Here is a 24,467-nt window from a genome sequence, read left to right as displayed (position 1 = left end):
GAAACTCTGGGAAAAAGAGGATGGAACTTTGGTATTGGAAGTATTCAGATTTTAGTTTGTAGTCTAATGTGGGTTGGTGGTCCTTTTGTATTCCGTTTGTGGTCCATTTAAAGTCTGTAGTCCTTTTTTAGTCTGTTTAATGTGCACTTGTAATCAGTTTGTATGACCTCAGGGTAAATCTATGATCCTGGTAGAAAGGGGCTTTCAATGGTGGGAACATACTGTTGGAATATACTATACTGCGTGCTTATTCCTTAATAAACTGAAGGTTGCACGTGTAATGACAGGAGGTCTTAATTGGTCAGACATTTAAAATACACAAATCAGGAAGCTTGAAATTATCACAAGGGGGAATAAATATGGTGTCTGCTAAAAGTGAGAAAGAGGAAATGTATCTTGACTGTTTTGCCTGCACCTCTTCTTTAGTTTTCTAGATGTGTCTTTACAGTCTTTCAAATCCCTGATACATTTCCTGCAGATGCAAACAGGGTTACTCCCTATATCTCCTCATGCTGTTAGCATCTCCTGCTCATCGTACACCTCCAGCGCCTGACACAACTGTGCACACATTAATATTTCAATGATGCCATATGCTAATTTGAATATATTAATACACAATGGTCAGCGTGGCTCATTTGAAAATGTTCACAAGCTGTGCAGGAGATGCGGGAGTGGATATCAGAGAGGGAAATCAATTAGGGGAGGCTCTTCACATCTGCAGCGTGCATTTATAGCAGGATATATCTGAATATTATCAGTAACCTAGAATGCATCTTTAAAGCCACACTGCAGCACCTCTTCCACTGGAAAACACTCTAACGTATGTCTTTTGTCTTCAGTGTTAAACGTTGTAATGTGCGCTCAGGACTCTGCAGAACTCAGTGACGGAGACGCACAATGCTTTCATGCTTCCCAGATTTAATTGAAAGCCTTGTTCTCAGATTGGATCCTCTGAAAGCTTGCATGAAAACACAGGATTATAGAATCTGTGTATTAATTCATTTCTTAAAAATGGAGAAAATGGATTAAGTGGATTGTGTGAAAGCGTGGCTGCAGGTTTGAGCCAAGGGAAGGAATTAAATCCCCTCCCCGCGAAGTAGCCAGGTCCTTTACTCCACAGTTAGATACTTGTAAAATACTGGGTAGATCAGTCGTACGGTACTGCATCATATCATGTTAGCATGTCAAGGGTGTTTTAATACACACAGTTCAGCAGAAGTATAAGGTAGCATGAAACGGAAATACTCAAGTTCAGAGTACTTAAGTATAGTACTTGAGTAAATGTACTGTAGCCTCAGATTGCAGTTATTAGCTCGCATCATTTTATCTGGCTAATCAGTGTCAGTGTGTTACTGGCTGCTGACTTAAATGAGCAGTATATTTGGGGATGTTTGTGTCTGTATTACAGTTATAGTAATAACCAGCTTAAAAAGTTGAAGAATCGATTGAACAAAATGTGATGATTGAGGGCCGGCTGTGACTTAAGTGGATTCAAGTTCCAGAACCGACCACTAGTTGGCGCAGTCACAGGTGAGCAAAATCATGTCGTAACACTCTGATGTTTTAAGACACAGGATGTCTTTGGTTGGGGGAATGCTGGAGAGGTTTACGTCCGTGTAATAAGGTCCACATTCTTTCAGGGAGTCCCTATAAGGTAGGTGTGTTTAAAGATGTTGTCCTCATTTGTAATAAAAACAAGCACACACACACACACACACACACACACCTCTTTAAGTGAGAAACGCTCCTGACTGCGAGTGATGAAGCTAAATATATCAGCGTGTTGAGTCCATGGTGGGCTAATCAACACCTTCCATACATCAACTCCCCCCCTCCCCCCGTCCTCACCCCCATAAAGCCCTCCCTTAGGTGCCACTGTTCCCCATCTGCTATGTTTACTGCAATTATCCGGAGCAGGTTGGAGGAGGTGCAGCAGCGGGGGGGCTTTCTTCTTCTCTTTCATATATTAACGTCATGTCATGAGATTCATCTGAACCATAAGAAGCGGCCGATGTTTTTCTTATTGAATCGGGTAAAGCACGGCTCGTTGTTGTTGTGGTGGTCCTCATAAATACCATTAATAGTATATTTTGGATAACAAACAGAGAAAGGCAGTCACAGATTGGGGTTGGATTAATGATAGATGTTTAAATGACCTGTGGTGGAATTGCCAATTAATCAAGTGATTGCAATTATAGCAGAAAATCTCAAATTGCATCAGGTTCTTTTCCCGATACGAACAGCGCAAGATACCCTTCAGACCCTCATAATAAAAAGCAACGTTTGCCTGAACCGTGTTATTAGTGATTCATACAAGTACAATTGTAAGGGAGTGTTAAGTCTTTGTGTCTTAACCTTTGTTTATCTCCCACGTGCATATTTTAGTGTTTCATTATTATTTTTATTTTGTTTGTTTTGGTCGTAAAATTATACAAAATAATTCAAATTAAAAGGAAAAGATGTTTTAAATATATCTGTCAGTGTATCGTCTGAATAAGCCTCTATTTATATCAGTCCCAGCTGTCTAGAAACACTACACTGAGCTGTCTGTACACTCCGAGTACACTCTGAGTACACACCGAGTACACAGAGTACACACCGAGTACACTCCGAGTACACACCGAGTACACACTGAGTACACACTGAGTACACACTGCGACGGAGAACACAACCATCACTGGTTCTCCATGCTGTCAGCTCCTGTTCTTCAAAAGAGCTACACACTGACATGTGGGGGAGGGGTGCACACACACACACACACACACACACACACACACACACACACACAGACGCACATATACACGCACATATACACACACACACACACACACACACACACACACACACACACTCATTATAAACACACGTGCAGCAAACAGTGCATGAAATGCTTCTGTAAACTGTAACCAGGCGTAGACGGTTCGAGCCCCTGTTTTATACACAGAGTTAAAGCTGCATAAAAAACAATATTTTAAATCCAAAACATTTCATTTGGGGGGGGGGGTCTTTTTGTAGTTTCTGCAGCGTTTTCAGTCGATAACGAGGTGCATGGAGAAAGGAGAAGAAACTCTTCACATCTCCCAGAGCAGAGGCGGATTATGAACCTGAAATAACCTCCTCTTTCATCCTCTCTGATATCACAGATGCTCAGCGCGGTCTCAAACACAGGCCTTCATCTTCCCGCAGACACGCCAGGCTTTATATTAGACACATATTTATAACCTGTATCATATGAAACAAGCCTCCCTGATACTGTTCGGTCTCGATGAGTTCAGAATGATGTCGTGCAACACCTCTCTGCAGCGATGCAATCTTTTCTGAATGCTGAATGTGATTTGGAACATTTCTGTTTCTATATTTGCATCGTTTGCATGTTTCTCCTAAAGGAACAGTTCTGGGATTCCTGGAGTGTTTGCACCTCTCAGCCACCGTAGTTCACACACAATTTAAGGCAGAGAATCAAATCTACAGCAGACTTTGTTTTGGCTTGAAGGCCACAGTAAAGATCCCAGGGAAGGAGCAGAAATAATGTGGTACAATCTGTCGGTCTGCAGCTTCAGAAAGGCATTCTCTTACTGTGACTGGTTCATTTGGTGCACTCAGTGTCTCCGGTATATTGAGGCCGGTGTGTGTTGTTGTGTGTTGTTGTGTGTTGGTGTGTGTTGGTGTGTGTTCAGTGACACAGTAGCCCTGATCTGCAGAGTGTTGCGAGGCGTTCTGCAAACGGAGGTTACTCTGTCAGAGAGGAGAGGAGGAACACAAGCATCCCCTCAACGGTTTAGAATTGATTACAGCTTGAACTGATGACTTTTAAGAACCTCTCACACAGATATATCTTCAAAGTTAGGCCACTGACTTTGAGATCTTAGAGAACACAAAGTGCTGTCTCGCTTCAAACACTACGTCAAATCTGAAGAAGCATTTGGAGTCGCAGCACGGCACCGTCAGACTACAGAGCAGGACCCCCCAGGTGGAGCGAAGCAGGAGGGCTGCGACTGAAGCAGGAGCGTTCATTGAAGGAGCTACAGGTTGACCGTCTTCATGATCTTAGTTCTTGTATTTAAAGTTTCCTGTTTTATTTTGAAATCTATTTCCTCTTCTCTGTTTCTACTTCCTGTGGGATTGTCTGATTGAGTTCACCTGTTGCCTCCCCTCTCCAGGTGTGTCTTGTCTCTGGGTTAGTCCGGTGTGTATTTAGTCTTGTCTTCTTTGTTGGTTCCCAGTTGTTGTTCCCGTCTGAGATCCTATCGGGCTCCCTGGTTTGTATGTTTATCTTTGTTTTTCAGTGTTTGTAAAATGAAAGCTCCCTTTTTGTTTAATCTATCTTATTTCTTTTCTGCTCTTGTGTCCAACTTCCTGCCAACCCTGACACCAGTAAGCCATATTGAAGATCAGCAGTTGTGCTATCCTGTATTTAAGGAGTAAAACCAACAAAAGGAACCGTGTTTCTGGTGCAGGCTGAAAATATCTCCATAATAACGCAGTGATTCAGTCTGTTTAAGCCCCCCACAAAACAATATCTGCGGTATAATTGACTCTGCAGTCGACTGTGACCAGGTTCATACGTCTGCACTCAGGAGGAAACACTCATTTTCCACAATCACATTATTCACACGGAGAGAAACAGCCTGAGGCAGCGCTCCGCTTAAACAGGAAAGCAGGAAATGATTTCTCTTGTTAGGCAATAACTGAGCGCTTGTCAAACATAAGCAACGGAGAGTTCCTCCTGCAGGCCCTCACCTCTAATCACTGCTTCAAAGAGCGGCTGGATCAGAGGAATAACAGAAACACCAAGTCCCGATTTATCCTGGAGTTTAACATCACATGGATTCAGAGATCATCTGTCCTGAAACTCTGGTACCAAATCGATGCCAACATTATGAATGTGATGATAGAAATTGTGTTGGGGTGCTTTAACCACACTGTCGACACGCTGCTTTCCATCTGTTCCACGATAACAATGAATCCTCGTTAGAAGTGACAGGAGAGCTAGTTTACGTTAGCTGTTGGATTCAAGCTGTTAGCTCTGGCCTGTTAGCAGTTAGCTATTAACTGCAAGCTATTGGCTTTTTAGCATTTATTAAAGGTATGTTGTTAGCTGGGAACTGTTGGATGTTAGTTGCTGGATGTTAAACTGTTGGTTGTTAGCTGTTAGCTTTTGGTTGTTAGCTGTTGGTTGTTAGCTGTTGGTTGTTAGCTGTTGTTGTTAGCTGTTAGCCATTGGCTGGTAGCTGATGGCCGTTAGCAACTAAGCTGTTTGTTAATTGTTCGCACAGCTCCACAGCAGGATAGTTAGTAGAGTCCTTTAGAGTGTTTGTGATTTGTTGTTTGGTTTTTCTCTGGTTCCACACTCTTCTTGAGAGTGATTGAACTCTCTGGTGTTGAATCCTACATCTTTGGTTTGGTGACATCCCTTACCCCCCCCCCCCCCCCCCCTTCTCTAAACAGTGTTGTTTTTGTGTGATATCATCGCCCTGGGTGATGTTGATGTCTCTGCCCGTCTCAGGGAATCCCCTCGTCTCCTCGCCCCCCCCCCCCCGCGGTGCTCAGCTGCCCTCACCTCCACCTCCAGCAGACACGGCGCAGCTGCATGAATATTCAGAGACTTCCTGCCCGCTTTAATCTGGATTCAGAGACGCAGCATGCTCGTTGCTGTGACCTTGCCGTACGGTTAGCTCGATCATGAGCATTCAGAGGTTTTGTTTCATGCCTCATTTTAGTTTGATCTTTGGGAGCGGTCATAACAATTCTCAAATGGATTTTCTCCTTATTCTTCAAACATCCGAATGACTATATTTATTTTAGAAAAGACATCAAGAATTTCTCATATTTACACGCCATAATGAATCCTGTCTTCAAAAGCTAACGACAGGTAAAGACCCCTCATTAAGGACGCCCCGTTTAGAGTTAATAGAAGAAAAGGGATGTGGTGCAGTACGTTTTAAACGTTGGATTATTGGAGGAGTTTACTTATTATTTTCTTCTAACAGAGGCCTTTTTGAAAGTTGGGTTTGGTGTTATTTCTGATAGTAGGAGCAGTGCTTGAATAGGTGAGGCTTTTTTAGAGCGACTGTATATTTTCTAATTGTTATCATCAGATCAGTGAGCCTGGTTTCGTTGTGTGGCACCAAGCAGCGCTGTGGGTGTGGGTTTGGGTTTGACGGTTTTATTCTTCTCGTACGAATCTGATTTACTATTTTAAATCAGTATAAGACGTTCACCGGAAACCCCCAGCCCCCTGCAGACGTGAAGCTTCCTCTTGTTGACTTAATCTCCATGTAAGAGTTAAAGCTTTATTCACATCCCATGTCGAGACGCTTGTTGTTAATCTGCTGCTGATCCTTTACCGTCCAAACATCGGTCCTGTCGCTGCATGAATCTGCGTTTATATTTCAGTCTAGTTTCTTCCTCAGGATATAATCCAGAGATATGTTCAGGGGTCAGTGGGATGTCGACAACAGATTACTGGATCTGATTTGAAGTGTATTAGGTTGTCTTGGTGGATCTGATCAACCCGGATATCCTGACAGACTTTCCTAGATTTCCTCTGTGTGTGCAGTGACGTCTGTTTCTCTAGTTCATTATTCTTTCTGATTGTGTAAATGCATCTTGTCATGTTAGGTAATGTGAGGAAGGGGCTTAAAGTACTGATGAAGAGTCTGGTTCTGATTAAAGATGATCTTAAATATAATAGACTAGCATAGCAAACGTTTTAAGCAGAAGGGTACAGCTAGCCGGGGTCTGTTCAAAATATAAAAGGCCTTTTAACCTCTTTTATTGAAATATCAACAATTAAGAGCAGTTTTCAGACTGCAGCAGAGCGATAGTGCTGACGATGCACGAGTCGCTGCAAAAACTAGGGCGACATACGCTCAGCGACAGCCCGGCATGACCTGCCGTCCAAACATGGGCTCGGTGTGTCAGGGCCTTTAGGTTTATTCTGTGGACGGGACAGATGCTTCCAAACCTGACAGCAAGACTTCAGACAGATGCACAGTCACCTCGCCTGGCTGCTGTTTTCACCTAATATTCTAAAAAACACTTTCAGTACAGGGGGTTAGAATCATGAGGAACGTTATCAACCTCATTGTCATAAATAATGGGTTTCATTCGCCGCTGAAGCTGATGCCTCTGTCATGGAGACGAAACCAGGAGAAAGCCAAAGTGCATTAAAATGATTCAATATGTGCAATTAAAAACAACGATACGTGCCGTTCTGATTGGTTCTGATGTACTGTCCAACTCGCACCCGATGCTAAGTCAACATGTATCCTCCAATAGTAGCTCCGTTGTGATTGGATAAAGAAGGTTTCCTGTTGTGAGTTTACCTTATGTCTCTGTTGGTAAGCCGACAGCCTCGCCACCCTCCTCTCTTTGTCTCGTCTCACCTCGCTCCCAGTGACATTTAAGCACCCCCCCCCCCCCCACCACCACTGCCTCCCTCCCTGCCACCCTTTGTTCCCCTGCAGTCTGCAGAGGGTTTCTATGTCTGCCTCCACCCTCACTCTCACTGCTTTAAAATCTCCTGCCTGCACATGAAGCGCTGGATTTAATAATCTCATAACAAGGCCATTATGTGATCGATAGGAGCCTTTTATTAAGCTTTTATTGCGTTCAGAGGAGAGGGGAGTTGACCTTCATTCACTGAACCCTGATATTAATGTTGAATAACCTGATACTGAGTCATGGCGATTATCATAAATAATCCTCCCACATTCAGATTTGATTTGAACTTCCCCGACTTGTTTTTATTCAGTGATGGTGCTGCTGTCAAAAAGAGGCTCAGCTAAGGCAACGAGTGTTCTGATTGCACACCTAACAGATATATGCAGTTATTGGACATATCTACACGCTGCAGCTTCAGACAGGATGCAGATATAGAAACTCAAATCAAAGTTTCTGCAGGAGACCAGGGGACACTAAAGAGAGACGCACACAGCTGGAGACCAGGGGACACTAAAGAGAGTCGCACACAGCTGGAGACCAGGGGACACTAAAGAGAGACGCGCACAGCTGGAGACCAGGGGACACTAAAGAGAGACGCACACAGCTGGAGACCAGGGGACACTAAAGAGAGACGCACACAGCTGGAGACCAGGGGACACTGAAGAGAGACGCACACAGCTGGAGACCAGGGGACACTAAAGAGAGACACACACAGCTGGAGACCAGGGGACACTAAAGAGAGACGCACACAGCTGGAGACCAGGGGACACTGAAGAGAGACGCACACAGCTGGAGACCAGGGGACACTAAAGAGAGACGCACACAGCTGGAGACCAGGGGACACTAAAGAGAGACACACACAGCTGGAGACCAGGGGACACTAAAGAGAGACGCACACAGCTGGAGACCAGGGGACACTAAAGAGAGACGCACACAGCTGGAGACCAGGGGACACTAAAGAGAGACACACACAGCTGGAGACCAGGGGACACTAAAGAGAGACGCACACAGCTGGAGACCAGGGGACACTAAAGAGAGACGCGCACAGCTGGAGACCAGGGGACACTGAAGAGAGACGCACACAGCTGGAGACCAGGGGACACTAAAGAGAGACGCACACAGCTGGAGACCAGGGGACACTAAAGAGAGACGCACACAGCTGGAGACCAGGGGACACTAAAGAGAGACGCACACAGCTGGAGACCAGGGGACACTAAAGAGAGACACACACAGCTGGAGACCAGGGGACACTAAAGAGAGACGCACACAGCTGGAGACCAGGGGACACTAAAGAGAGACGCACACAGCTGGAGACCAGGGGACACTAAAGAGAGACGCACACAGCTGGAGACCAGGGGACACTGAAGAGAGACGCACACAGCTGGAGACCAGGGGACACTGAAGAGAGACGCACACAGCTGGAGACCAGGGGACACTAAAGAGAGACGCACACAGCTGGAGACCAGGGGACACTAAAGAGAGACGCACACAGCTGGGACCGGAGCTGGACAATTTGTCAACTTTTGTTTGAATCCGTTTTTTTTGTCCTCGTCTCTTTTTTCTCCTTTGTATTTGCAGCGTTTGGTTTCTGCTGCTCATGTTTCCTCTGAATGCTCTCTAGATGCTGCATGGTTTCTGAAGCTGCAGAGCGCTCCTCCTAATGGAAGTGTTACGGGCCGTTTGTTTGATGTTTGTGCCGTGGTTTCTTTATCTGCATGAAACAGTTGTTTTGACTGTCATGGATACATCTGCAGCTTTGCTCTGTGATTCATATTTCTGAACTCATGAATAGTTTATGCGTAATAACAACAAGATGTATGGAGGATAATTTTCTCCTACGTCCTTCAGATCTTACGTTCATAAAGGGCTGTTTCCAGAGCAATAACAGAGCAGTATCCAGTCTGAGTTTCTATTCTGTCACGTTTGCTCTGCTGGGGTGGTTTTCAATGAAACTTGTTGTGGCTTTTTATAAATTCTGGGCATTTGAAGAGAGAGACTGGGAACAGGAGGGCCTTTACTTGCAGGAGATGCATCAGACATCCAGTACAGTGTCTTTATATAGCCACAGAACTTACATCACCTGACATCCTTCACTCTGAATCTGTTCTGTAGATGGTCTGGTCATCATGGTCTGGTTTCACTGATGTACTAAACATCCCTCAATACAAGATATACACATTCATATAATATTGGACTCTCATCTGCTAGAATTCTGAATCCATTCCAGCAGCCAGATGTAGGTGTGTGATGCTCATACAATTCCATAATAATGCACTGGCTGTAATACAGGGTTGCAGTGCCAGAGGATGCAGCCTAGTTCCCCTAGGACCAGTTGTAATTTCACATAATACAACACCCAACCATTTCTGTCCAATGGAGATGTTCAGTGCCCGTTCATAAGCAGTGTGTCCTTTCTGTGGTGAGTCATAATCACAACGAAACACTAAAGGTCCCCGGGTCTCTGTTTGCTTAACTGTGTTGGACATGTGCAGATTACACAAAGAAAACATGTAATCTGAAGTTTTCAAATCCAATTAATGTTAGCTGGTGCCGAGCGGAGCTTTAATCCCCCCCTCACTGGGATCTCCCTTTTAAACTGGGCTGCACGGGGCACTGCATTGTGGGAAGTGGTCGTTGTAATTTGCGTGATTATGTTGGTACGACAGCTGAGAAAGAGCAGGTAGAGCGAAGCCTCTGCTGGCGCTCCCATGTCGCCAAGCCGAGTTTGTAGTCAGATCAGGAGAGTGGATTGGTGCCAGAGCTGGAGACTACAGCCTGGACCAGCGAGCGTCTCCCACATAATCTCCCCCTGCGACTCACTTCTTCTGTCACTGGTGTTTCCTCTGCCAGCCCGATCCTCAGGGAGTGCCCCCCCCCCATGTTTTCCAGCCAAATCCAATCATGTTAGGCTCTCCTCTCCCCGGTCCTGGCTGACTAATGCCTTTTCATCTAAAGGGCAGATTTCTCCAAAGAGTCACTGTGCTATCTCCTGCTCTCCTATTCCTTTCCTCCTCCTCCTCCTCCTCCTCCTCCTCCTCCTCCTCCTCCTCCCCCTCCTCCCTTGGGGCGTCCATTTCTCACTGAAAAGCCTTTCAGATCAGCCTCAGCCCAGCCCGAGCCTCAGGTGATTTGATAAGGTCGGGAACCTCTCGAAGCATCATGGTTCTTCAAAATGTCCTCTCTGCTGTAGATTAGACCAAAGATAAGGTCCGATAGCAGATCCAAGTGTAAATGGTATTCCTGAAATACATGTTCCAATAATAGGTCCAATAGGAGATCTTTTAGAGTAGTATATTATCCCATGGTAGATCCAGTTGTGTATTTTATTGCCCAGATATAGGGTCGAAAATGAGGTCCAATGGTAGTTAATTGTCTAACAGTAGATTCGATGGTGTGTATTATAGCCCAAGTTAACGGTCCAATAGCAGCTCCAATCATTTATGTAATTGTCCAAATACATTTTCCGTTAGTAGATCCAATGATACATATTTTTTTGTCCAAATATACCTGGAAAAACAAGCTAAATCACATCCTAATCATCAGCTAGATTCCCACAGCGTGAAGACAAAGGAGTATTTCTCTCAAGATGTCTGGTAAAGAAATGAAATGGGTCGAACATGCACGCTACACGCTACAGTGAGGAACAAAAGAGGAATCCTTCACATCTGGGGATGGCAGTTTTTTAAGGGGGAGGAACAAGGGGTTGTATTGGGGAGGGGGTGGGGGGGGGGTTGGTAGTTGCTATGATTAGGGACAGAAACAGGGAGTGATTGTGTTCAGGCGGGGCCTCACAGCAGGCCTGGTCAGTATCTGTGTTAATGTGGGGGCGTCCTGCAGGGCCGGGTGGGGGGTCGGGAGGAAGTGATCGGGTGGTGTGATCCCTGGGAAGCTGTGTCTGCTGCGGGATGGATTTATCTAACCACAACCACTCCAAAGCACCTTACTACATCAACCCTCTGCCGCTTTAACCACTGATAGCAAGTGGTCCAGATAATGAGAGGAGAGTCGGGTTTGGAAATGAACCGTTTGGTTAAGGGTGAGAGGATGGCGTCTGGGGAAAAGGGAATGAAATCCTGAGGTATCAGCCTTAAAAGTTCTCTTTTTCAGCTGGCTCAAATGTCCGCTGTTTCCCTTAAATTCCAAGAGTTTTAGTCTCCGTCAAAGTCAAGACTCTAGTGCAGACAGTCGCCTTAACTGTGTAGTTTTGCATATTTACAAGTCACTTATTAGATGCTTTTACTAAGTGTCTTGCCCCGGGACACAACGACATGCTGACTACAGTGGGACTGGAACCAACGCACTACCCCACTGCGCCACAGCCTCCTAGTTATCCCAACTCCTTAGTTCTTACAGTGTTGTTGTAGGGCAAAGAGAAGGACTTCAAGATATTGGAAAAACCTTTTTACTAACAATAGTGATTGACTACCACCTTCACTGGCTCCCGATCAAGTCCCAGATCCCTTTCCAACCCCTCCTCCTCACCTACAAGTCTCTCCATGGCCTCGCTCCACAGTATCAGACCTCCTCCATCCCTACACCCCTACACGGAGTCTGCGGTCCTCAGACACGGGCCTTCTGTCTATCCCCCGCCTCCGAGCCGTTGGTGACACGGCGTTCAGTGCTGCGGCCCCCACCCTCTGGAACGCTCTTCCTGCAGAGATCCGAAACGCTGCCTCCCTTCTTCAAATCCTCACTAAAAACTCACCTCTTCACCGTAGCCTCTGACCACTAACTCATCTCACCCCCGTTCTTCTTCCACAGCTGCCATCTCTGTTTGTATTTTATTTGCTTTATTTCTCTATTTGTTTTCTGTCTGTCCTCAAAACATGGAAAGCGTCCTTGGGTACCTAGAAAGGCGCTATAGAAATTCAAACTATTATTATTATTATTACTTGGATAGTGTGAACAAAGTCCCGTGGCAATATGTAGAGATGGATGGTCAGTATATAATGTGAAACGCGTTGTTTGTTTGCATCTGATACCAGAAAGACATGATGGAGTTTGGTTATGCATGAATGAGAAACACATCTCCTCTGAGCGACTGCAAACCAAAACTGATTCCAGCCATATGGATGCGTCCATAATACTTGTAAAGATATGATAAAACACATCTGCTTGTCATAAAAACATCCTTCTTTAAATTCTGACCTGTGCAAACAAACAACGATCTGAATACGAGTCGGCAGCATCTGTTCCCGCTCAGCTGCAGCTCTGTTCCCTTCCCTACAGAAGACAGTCTGTATCCGTGTAGCAGCACGACACCCTAAATGAGCCGTGTAATGCTCTCCTCACAGGCCTGATGAAAGATGCATGAACGCCGGTCTGCTGGAGCCTCTGGTGCCTCGACATACCTTATCTGATATGCCTCACTCATTATTCCCAGCATGCTTGTGGGTTACAAACTGAACCCTGTGTAAACACCGTGTATTGTCTCTGGATTAGCGAGCACCGCTTCCCTGGATACACTGTAATGCTTCCCTAAACCTCCACCACGCGAGGCCGGCTCTCACAAATTGGCCACATCTGGTCATTTTGCTCTGGAGAAGAAGATGTGTTTCATGCTACAGAACCAGCCAGCATCAGGGGGTCTCTGGTGCAGAACACAGCTCTGTCCTGTCGTTCCTGCACCGCTCTGCTTTTGATCGTCTGCTGATCAAAGAGCAAAGGCTCTCAGCCAGACAGGAAATAAAGCTGAAAGCAGTGCTCCTACAGGCGAGGCCATGTTTACTCTAATGCGGATTCACCTCAAAGATGATCCAGCTTTCACTTGTTCTTTAAGATATTGGTCTGGGTTTCTCGTCCTCCTTTCGTCCAGATCTGGCAGAGAGGAGAGTTTAAATGAAGCAATGTTTTGCAAGGAAATGTTTCCATCCCGGTCATAAATATAACCTCTTAAACAAGGCTAACTATGGGTAGCATAACTAGACAGGAAGTAGCACGAGAGGGTCTCTTTGTCTCTTACATTACTACCAGGTTACATTTGCTAATAAGATGTTGATCTGATTCTGAACGTTGTTTCAGTTATTCCTAGTTGGTTATGGACAACAGCAGCTGATTCAGAGACGGAACCACCGGATGGACAAGGTTTGAGCTCCACGTCAGACTCGACAGGGTCTATGCTATCTGCCATGACCTTCCCACATGGTGCATCGCTGATTTTGAAGGTCAAAGAGGAACTTATTTTACTATTTTTTAGGTGAAAACAGTTATTAGGAGAACCAGCCCACATTGTTGGCTTCACATAAATCTAAATATATCTAGTATTGATCTAATATCTACATGTTGTCCAGCCCTTACAGTGCCTTGTGATGCTGTTTTCACTTCAGATCATGAATCAGGTCAGTGGGTGAAGCACTGTTTGTTCAACTAAAACCAATTTCCAGTTCAGCAGGAGGGTCTGAGGGACCAAACATAAAAGAGAGGATTCAATCACTGTCTGTTTTATCTTCACAGAGGTCCTGTTATTATGGTTTACAGCGGGAATAACACTCCTTTATTTCTCTGTTATGGAAATATCCGCTCAGTTTGAGTGCATCCAGCAGTAAACGGTAAATCCATGACCTTTCCACGTCTTTTATCTTAGACATGTGTTCAACATATGAATACAGATTGCCTGCCCGCTGCTGCTCTCATTTATTTCGCCTTCCCATCCCAAAGCCTCACACTGGTTTCCATTATCCCGGTAAAATGCCAGTGCCAATCTTCTGTTTGGCACCATGGGAAAAGTGAGGGGCCCAGGTGGGAGCTCCGGGGGACGCCGGGCCGGTTCGTCCAAAAAAAGAGCAATCCCATTATTGGGGAGTGAAATCATTTCACACAGATGTCAATTTCCCAGTGCTGGCAGGCGACATGCGAGATAAACCAGTAGAGAAACATCAAGAGGAGACGCTTCGTCCTCCCCCGCGGCCGGACACATATTAAGTGGATTTATCTGCGGACAGCGGTCATCAAAGTGCTGCGGCTGTAAACACGTCTTTTACTTCCTTCAAAGATCAACCGGTTTCCTCTCTATTGATCGGGATCACTAAATCATATCCAATTAAATCGTGAAGGAAGACCGTTGATTTGTGGATCTGTGTTTGAAGTGGTGTCAGTCTTTACTGTACAGGACAACCTGAGGCCTTTTAGAGACGACTGCCAACAGCTGATTCAATCCGTCAGCCGACGTTTCAGCCAGAGAAATAAATCGATGCTCGGCGGACAGAAAGGAAAAGCTGCTTTTGTGTAATCCTGTCCACAATCAATAACCAATGTTTAAACTCTACCATTAAGTTGATTGTTAACTTAAGATAAACAAGAGGCTTCATGACATTACTATCATTATGACTCTGTTCCTGCACCCCCCCACGGGATAAATAAAGGTCCATCCTACCTTACTGGAACCATTGAAGGGACATTCTTTACCCCCCATGAAACAGGAGTTAAAAACAAACAGCATTAAGGTTCCTGAGACATCAGTGTCATAGCTTTGTGTGGTGCTGGACCAGAAGCAAAGAGTCTTCTCCTGCAGGATTTGATGATGCTTCATTTCTAATGTTGGTACCAAAGCGTCTGTTCCGCTCCTCAATGGAAATCTGTGATGAAACCTTATTTCAGGATAACCAAAAACACACTCAGGAAACCATTGAAGAGACCCGGGGACAGGAAGACTCAATCTCCACTCTATTGCGATTTCAACGTTTCGATTTATTAGACAGCCCCCCCCCCTTCTTTATTGTGAGGGACTGTAAAACGTTCTCGTGTGTGTGTGTGTGTGTGTGTGTGTGTGTGTGTGTGTGTGTGTGTGTGTGTGTGTGTGTGTGTGTGTGTGTGTGTGTGTGTGTGTGTGTGTGTGTTTGACAGTGGGCCTTGTTGGCTCGGTGCCCCCCCTCCCCTCTCAGTGGGGGGCGGGCGATGTAGGCCAGCTCAGTAAAACCGTCCTCATTTAGCTTCAGCAGCTAGCCGTGTCCTGTGAGGCGGGTTCAGTGTTTACTGCCTTCAGCCTCTTTTACTATATCAGGAATCAGACAAACCTCTGCTGTCTCCAGCTGATCACTGACAGGAAGCTGCATGTGCGGGCTGTCCATGATGCTGCTCGTTATTCAAAACAAGGATCGTACCGTGTCTGTGTGTTATTTGATTTCATTAACTTGTACCTCCAGGTTTAATGTGTTATCTTCCCAAGTGTGTGATGGATAAAGGATTCCTGATTTCTAAGTACATTTTTCAGCCACTTGTTTTGAGTAATTCTAGTTTGTTCTTTACACGATACGGAACGGAACACAGATAGGACACGATACGGAACGGAACACAGATAGGACACGATACGGAACGGAACACAGATAGGACACGATAATGAACACCGATAGGACACGATACTGAACACCGATAGGACACGATACTGAACACCGATAGGACACGATACTGAACACCGATAGGACACGATACTGAACACTGATAGGACACAATACGGAACGGAACACCGATAGGACACAATACTGAACACCGATAGGACAAGATACGATACTGAACACCGATAGGATACGGAACGGAACACCGATAGGACACGATACGGAACGGAACACCGATAGGACACGATACGACACGGAACACAGATAGGACACGATACTGAACACTGATAGGACACAATACTGAACACCGATAGGACACGATACTGAACACTGATAGGACACGATACTGAACACCGATAGGACACGATACTGAACACTGATAGGACACAATACTGAACACCGATAGGACACAATACTGAACACTGATAGGACACGATACTGAACACTGATAGGACACAATACTGAACACCGATAGGACACGATACTGAACACTGATAGGACACGATACTGAACACCGATAGGACACGATACTGAACACAGATAGGACACGATACTGAACACTGATAGGACACGATACTGAACACTGATAGGACACAATACTGAACACCGATAGGACACGATACGGAACGGAACACTGATAGGACACGATACGATACGGAACACCGATAGGACACGATACGGAACGGAACACCGATAGGACACGATACGATACGGAACACAGATAGGACACGATACTGAACACCGATAGGACACGATACGGAACGGAACACTGATAGGACACGAGACTGAACACCGATAGGACACGATACGGAACAGAACACCGATAGGACACGATACTGAACACTGAAAGGACACGATACTGAACACAGATAGGACACGATACGATACGGTATAATCAGTATGATACACTTTCCTGCCCCTGTAAGTACATTTAATACTCTGTAAATAATAAAAGACATGTTAACACAGGACCTATAAACACAGCCCCCCCCCCCCCTCCACGGTTTCATTAAGCGACCCTCAGAAATCTCTCTGCTGTTCTCCAGCTGTGGAGGACACCCTCAGCTGTCTCTGGTGTCGGGGGCAGTTTCTTGCTCCCTGTATGGATCCGTATTGATCCGACTCCCCCGCCGCAGCTGTAAGCTAATTCAGCTGCTGCTTCCTCTGCTGACATTTTCATTGCTGTATCTGGGTTTTATTGAGTGAAACCGTGAGGCAGTGTTTAATAAAGCGTCTGACTTTATAGCACCACCCCTCCCGGTGTCCTCTGGGTGATAGAGAGGAGGGGCAGTCACAGCTGAGGCTCTGCATGGCTCCTCGCAGTCTGTGATCACATAGATGATGAATAATGGCATTGCAATCTTTTATAAAAATGTACCTTTAAGCCACTTGAGCAGCGATTTACAGGCTTGGTTGTTACCCCACTTCTGAGGCACTCTTTAATCTATACCAAGGTTTGGACACACATTCAAAACCAGATCTGAGGACTGGGAAACCCCTGAGGGTGGCTTCTCTAGTCATGACTCCTCTAAACTCTTGCCATGAGATATCTTGGTTTTAGTTGAATATCTGGACATCAATTGGAAGTACTGACTTGTAATGTAGTGCTGATGAATCTTCATGACTTTTAAAATAACAAACAAGGTTTTATGAGGGTAGGGTTAGGGATCATCAGAGACCAGATATAAAGCAAAGATAAATGAATCAAATTCAGGAGATTTTCTGCTGCTAAATTCTACATCAAAACAACATATGTGTATTTTTCATATTCAGATCTAATTCCTAATTTGACTGTTTCTTGCAACAAGGATCTATTTTTCCTCTAATGCCAGTTTACTTCTATTTCTTCTTTTGTCTACACTTAGCATTGTTCATTTCATGTAGTGTATCATGCTGCTGCAACATAAACATTTGGGATAAAAAAGCAAACATCTTTTGACCTGGAGTTCTTCTTGAAGTTTAGTCAGTCAGTCTTCATCCTGAGGAAAGTAAGTGGTGCAAATAGAAACCGTAGAACCGCTCTGTTCTCCTGGTGATAGAACAGTCCTTGTAAAGGTCTGAATATAGCCGGCGCTGCCTGGGTAACAAGTATTGTGTGATCGCCTCGTTAGTGTGAGTGCTGTGGTGCAGAGGTTCCCAGCATCGAACCGGCAGACAGCGCTAATGATAAGGAATGCTGCACCGTTCCTCATATCAGTTCATTTTTGTGTTGTATTGATTGAGTCTGCCGCGCTGCTTACACAGGTTCTGTTCGGAGGTCGATGTTTACTTAGGACTATAATTGGATTCTCATAAATCCTGAGGAAGTGCAATCACCATATTGCACTGGGAAGCACTCACTCCGTGTGGGGGGGCAGGAGGGCTGTCTTTAGAAGCTCTTTAGACTATAAATAATACCCTGTTCCTGCAGGAGACTTCAGGTTGGGTTGTTTGGACTGTTTGAGTAGTTTCAGTATTCTTTCAGTTCACTTGAGGAACATTTAGTGCAGGACTTTAACCTGGAGGAGAGCGTGTCCACCCAGTGGTGGTTAAAGTGCTGTTCACAAAGAGCACACAGAGAAGATCAGATATTACACAACACAAACGGAGGCAAGATATCAAACAATACGAGACGATGCAAAGGATATGATATTAGTTCCAATACCACACAACACGACACGCCTGTTATAAAAAGTTCTGGTGGATTAGGTCTGGCTTTTCTGAGACATTAATCACTACAATTTCGGCTGAGATCTGGGAGCTCTGTGAGCAAAGTTTGAGCACCAGCAGTCAGATGATGGGAGAGGATGTAACAAGCATTAACACATGATCCAGAGACTGCCTTTAACAGAGGTAAAGCTGGCAGAAAGGTTTAGTCAGTTCCCGTACAGGACAGGGACATTGTGCATGAAGGAAACATGGACGTTTGCAAAGGACAGGTTGCACAGTAGCTTTATAACTTTTGAAAGCAGGGTGACCTGTTCGGCTGAACCCTGAACATTAAGATCTAATGAATGAAGAACCAAACTTTTCCCGTTGCTGCACGCAGCGCTGAACATGGTTTGGCCCATTTCAATGTAAAGTCACTATGCAATGTTCTGTTATAAGGTTAAGAGAAGAGGGGTTTCCTGCTTCAGTGGTTTGGTTTCTAGGTCCCTCCTCTGGTGAAACCGTTGCTTGACCTGTCTGTCTTCTCATTCTCTCCTCAGGTCCTTGGGGGCGCTGTATGGGCAGTGATTGCGGCCCCGGCGGCAGTCAGAGCCGGGCGGTGTGGTGTGCTCACGCTGAAGGCTGGACCACGCTGCACACCAACTGTGACCAGAGCGAGCGACCGGAGAATCAGCAGAGCTGCTTCAGGGTCTGCGACTGGCACAAAGACCTGTACGACTGGCAGCTGGGGGCATGGAACCAGTGCGTCCCGGTGTCCATGCGCAGCGCCGGGGTGCAGCGACCCATCGTCTGCACCCGGGGCGAGGAGGGCATCCAGACCCGGGAGGTGGGCTGCGTCCTGAAGGCAGACGGCGAGCCGGCAGAGGACGCGATCTGTGAATACTTTGAGCCCAAACCCCGTCTGGAGCAGGCCTGCCTGATCCCCTGCCCGCGGGACTGTGTGGTGTCAGAGTTCAGCCCATGGACTCAATGTTCTAAATCCTGCGGGATCGGCCTACAGAACCGGATCCGCTTTGTTTTAGCTCCACCACTGTTTGGCGGGTCGGCCTGCCCAAACCTGACAGAGTTTCAGACATGCCAGCCGGGGTTTTGTGAGGGGGAGGAGAGCCTGTACAGCCTCAGGGTCGGACCCTGGGGGCTCTGCTCGGTCCCGGTGTCCAGGCAAGCCAGACAAGCTGAAAAAACCCCAAGAGAGGAAGGGAGCCCATCCAAGGAAAGTGAAAAATCATCTAAAGAGGGGGACAAACCGTCCAGAGAGGGGGACAAACCATCCAGAGAGGGGGACAAACCGTCCAGAGAGGGGGACAAAGCATCCAGAGAGGGGGACAAAGCATCCAGAGAGGGGGACAAAGCATCCAGAGAGGGGGACAAAGCATCCAGAGAGGGGGACAAAGCATCCAGAGAGGGGGACAAAGCGTCCAGAGAGGGGGACAAACCGTCCAGAGAGGGGGACAAACCATCCAGAGAGGGGGACAAACCGTCCGGAGAGGGGCACAAACCATCCAGAGAGGGGGACAAACCGTCCGGAGAGGGGCACAAACCATCCAGAGAGAGTGAGAAGACATCTAAAGGGGGCGACAAACAGTCCAGAGAGGGAGTCAAAGTGAGCAGTGAGGGGGAGAAACCCAGCAGAGAGGGGGACAAACAGCGCAAAGAGGGAGAGAAAAGGTCCAAGGATGGAGACAAACTGTCTAAAGATGGACAGAAACCACCCAGACCCAACAGGAAACTGGGCCGGGCGAACAGGAAACCGGACCGGCCGTCCCGGCAGGCGGACCGACCCAAACGACAGAAAAAGGTGAAAAACAAAGAGAAAAAGGAGAAAATGCGAGAGAAAGTGCGGGAGAGGTTGAGGGAGAGGGGGAAGGTGAAGGATCCGGAGACCAGAGAACTCATCAAGAAGAAGAGGAACAAAAACCGACAGAACCGACCGGGGGGGAAGTTCTGGGATCTGACGGTCGGATACCAGACCCGGGAAGTGTCCTGCGTTCACAAGAGCGGGAACGTCGAGGCTCTCAGGTAAGAGACGTCCTTAGGAGGAGTATCTGCAGTGTGTGTGGCAGTTTGCTGATGAGGGTCTGTGGTTTTGAGAGAACATGTTGGGTGGTCTTCTCTTTCTGTAGAGGCTAGCCTGCAACACAATTATATAAGTACAATGACGATGTCTTTAGGGAACAGGGAATAAGGCTCGGGTGCAGGAACGTTTAAGGGTGGCTGTACTGAAACATCACAGTCTGAGTTAGTCATCGGCCCAGGTGAGGGTTAGGGTTTGGTACGTCAGAGATCATGTGATGTCCTGCCTTCCTGAGATGTGTTTCCAGTAATAAATACAAGAAGTCCTGTAAGCTCCAGGCTTCTTAGTCTGTAGGATTTTCGGACCTGACAGACCTGACAAGATGCCTCTGCCTCTCGTGTTTATGCAAAGCAGTTGCAGGGTGATTTTTTTGTGGGGTGGAGCCTGAGAACAAAAGCAATCATTGCAAACTACGGCCGTGCACCGAGGTTAGGTAACTTGATCTTAAAGCTTGCATTTCAACGGCCGTAGCAGACCAGTTTCCACAGGATTCTGTTCAGATTGAAACCATTGCCGACCTTAGGATGCAAACTTTGCCATTACAAGAAATAGTCTGTCAGACGGACCTTAAGCTTCTCCAAGTTGTAACGACATGCAAGTATTGATCCCTTTTTTAACTGTCACCTGACTCCCTAACTCTAAGTGTTCACTTGCCGATGCTAACCCTTGACCACAGCCTCCAAATGCTCCCGCCCCCCCCACAGCGGGTGTTTGTGTTGTTGCAGCCCAGCTGGGTTTCATGTCATTCCCAGTCCTGTCTGCTATCCAGTGTCGATGATGGCATGTATATACATTCATCTATATATATCCTCTGGTGTGTGCATGTTATTGCCCTTTGAGGAGCGTGTGCTGTGAAGCTTGTTGACATATTCTCAGGGAGGGGTCGTGTTGTTGTTGTTGTTGTTGAGTGCATGCTGCAGTCACGTCTGGTTGCTCTCAGTGGTACTCTACGTGTTGTGTAAGCCGTCAGTGTTATGGCTTGTTATTGAATATTTCCTCAGAGTTAATTGAGATGTTCTGAGTCCTACATGAAGGCTTGATGTTGAATTAGTGGGATTGTTAACGGTATCCGTCCACGATTACAACGACACAACGCAGGGCCGCAGTGATGATGGTCATAACGAGAAGCGCTGTCAGTTTCAATTAGTGGCTGACGAGCGTCTCTCTGTCTGTTCAGAGCTCGACGCTGAGACGTCTCAATACATGTGATCCTGCAGCTCGGCCAGCGTCCATGTGGCGTCCCTTTGTTTGGCGATGAATGGCCTCATTCTGTCTGCCGGTGCTCGGCTCTAATAGAGGCCACTGAGCAGCGTCCATTACTCCCTGACAGCATCAAGCCCTGTGTTTGCTTTTAAGGTCAGGATTCATAAATGCTGTACCACGTCGGGAAATCAAGTGGCATATTATATTTGTACGGGGATTTATATCTACTATATTCATTTAAAAGAGAGGCACATACGCACACATCTCCTTCAGCCATGCACATTCACACACTGGTGGAGTGGATTATATCACAGGATGCACAGATGGCTAAAAGCTCCAAAGAGGCTTAGCTGAGAGTGAGGATATTAATGTGGACCAGAACACGGAGTCAAGTTTATTTACAGTTGAGTAGCACTGTGGGAATCTCAGACTCGATCTGGTGGCTTATAATGCTAATCAAGCCCAAGTGTTGAGTGTTTAAAATGAGGAGGAACTGGAAGCTCCATCGGGCCTTCATCAAGATAAGACATGGAAACATATTGTAGTCGTTAGGCCTGCTGAGCTCTGTCGTTAACGGGAAAGGACTGGATTATGGCTTTTTGTTTTGCATAATGTAGGAATGACCCTAACAGATTAAAGTTTGTAATCACAGATTTTAGACAACACCGATTCTTTAGGGACTTTCAGATTGATGACATGGATTATTTTTCCAGTCACTGATAGCTTGTGTTGGCTGTAAGCATGAGCGTAAGGAGGAACATCTGTAGCTCTTTGGTGCAGGTTAGCTTTCCAACCATGCAAAGTTAATACTTAAACACATGAAACACTTTGGCCTGGCTGAGCGCCGCGTTCGAATACAGCTGTGCATATTATCAGATTCCCTGGATGTTCAGAAGCCTTTATGAAACACCTCTCTCTTTCCTCCCGCTCTATCCATCATCAAAACATGAGCAGAGCGTCCTATAGAGGTTGTGTGTGTCTATAGAGGTTGTGTGTGTCTATAGAGGTTGTGTACTCCTATAGAGGTTGTGTGTGTCTATAGAGGTTGTGTACTCCTATAGAGGTTGTGTGTTCCTATAGAGGTTGTGTGTTCCTATAGAGGTTGTGTACTCCTATAGAGGTTGTGTGTTCCTATAGAGGTTGTGTGTTCCTATAGAGGTTGTGTGTTCCTATAGAGGTTGTGTACTCCTATAGAGGTTGTGTGTTCCTATAGAGGTTGTGTGTTCCTATAGAGGTTGTGTGTGTCTATAGAGGTTGTGTACTCCTATAGAGGTTGTGTGTTCCTATAGAGGTTGTGTGTTCCTATAGAGGTTGTGTACTCCTATAGAGGTTGTGTGTTCCTATAGAGGTTGTGTGTGTCTATAGAGGTTGTGTGTGTCTATAGAGGTTGTGTACTCCTATAGAGGTTGTGTGTTCCTATAGAGGTTGTGTGTTCCTATAGAGGTTGTGTACTCCTATAGAGGTTGTGTGTTCCTATAGAGGTTGTGTGTGTCTATAGAGGTTGTGTACTCCTATAGAGGTTGTGTGTTCCTATAGAGGTTGTGTGTTCCTATAGAGGTTGTGTGTTCCTATAGAGGTTGTGTGTTCCTATAGAGGTTGTGTACTCCTATAGAGGTTGTGTGTGTCTATAGAGGTTGTGTACTCCTATAGAGGTTGTGTGTTCCTATAGAGGTTGTGTGTTCCTATAGAGGTTGTGTACTCCTATAGAGGTTGTGTGTTCCTATAGAGGTTGTGTGTGTCTATAGAGGTTGTGTACTCCTATAGAGGTTGTGTGTTCCTATAGAGGTTGTGTGTTCCTATAGAGGTTGTGTGTTCCTATAGAGGTTGTGTGTTCCTATAGAGGTTGTGTGTTCCTATAGAGGTTGTGTGTTCCTATAGAGGTTGTGTGTTCCTATAGAGGTTGTGTGTTCCTATAGAGGTTGTGTACTCCTATAGAGGTTGTGTGTGTCTATAGAGGTTGTGTGTTCCTATAGAGGTTGTGTGTTCCTTCCTATAGAGGTTGTGTGTTCCTATAGAGGTTGTGTGTGTCTATAGAGGTTGTGTACTCCTATAGAGGTTGTGTACTCCTATAGAGGTTGTGTGTGTCTATAGAGGTTGTGTGTTCCTATAGAGGTTGTGTGTTCCTATAGAGGTTGTGTGTGTCTATAGAGGTTGTGTATTCCTTCCTATAGAGGTTGTGTATTCCTATAGAGGTTGTGTGTTCCTATAGAGGTTGTGTGTTCCTATAGAGGTTGTGTGTTCCTATAGAGGTTGTGTGTTCCTATAGAGGTTGTGTGTTCCTATAGAGGTTGTGTGTTCCTTCCTATAGAGGTTGTGTGTTCCTATAGAGGTTGTGTGTTCCTATAGAGGTTGTGTGTTCCTTCCTATAGAGGTTGTGTGTTCCTATAGAGGTTGTGTGTGTCTATAGAGGTTGTGTATTCCTTCCTATAGAGGTTGTGTGTTCCTATAGAGGTTGTGTGTTCCTATAGAGGTTGTGTATTCCTATAGACGTTGTGTGTTCCTATAGAGGTTGTGTGTTCCTATAGAGGTTGTGTGTTCCTATAGAGGTTGTGTGTTCCTATAGAGGTTGTGTGTTCCTATAGAGGTTGTGTGTTCCTATAGAGGTTGTGTGTTCCTATAGAGGTTGTGTACTCCTATAGAGGTTGTGTGTGTCTATAGAGGTTGTGTGTTCCTATAGAGGTTGTGTGTTCCTTCCTATAGAGGTTGTGTGTTCCTATAGAGGTTGTGTGTGTCTATAGAGGTTGTGTACTCCTATAGAGGTTGTG

The 24,467-nt window shown here is 45.9% G+C and overlaps 1 protein-coding gene across 2 annotated transcripts in view; it reads left to right on the top strand.

Annotated features, from left to right (window-relative positions):
- Positions 1–24,467, top strand: part of thsd7aa (thrombospondin, type I, domain containing 7Aa) — a 92,350-nt gene that overhangs the window by 21,191 nt on the left and 46,692 nt on the right. The window contains exons 2-3 of one of the 2 annotated variants that reach the window (XM_063899163.1): positions 18,965–19,624; positions 19,961–20,444. In XM_063899163.1, coding sequence (XP_063755233.1) covers positions 18,965–19,624; positions 19,961–20,444 — 1,144 coding nt within the window. Of the gene's footprint in view, positions 1–18,964; positions 19,695–19,960; positions 20,445–24,467 lie in introns of both variants that reach the window. The other variant, XM_063899162.1, reaches the window with a different exon arrangement.

The sequence above is a fragment of the Eleginops maclovinus genome, chromosome 13 (assembly GCF_036324505.1).
Source record: "Eleginops maclovinus isolate JMC-PN-2008 ecotype Puerto Natales chromosome 13, JC_Emac_rtc_rv5, whole genome shotgun sequence".
Classification (NCBI taxonomy): domain Eukaryota; kingdom Metazoa; phylum Chordata; class Actinopteri; order Perciformes; family Eleginopidae; genus Eleginops; species Eleginops maclovinus.
This window is presented reverse-complemented; position numbering and strand designations above follow the sequence as displayed.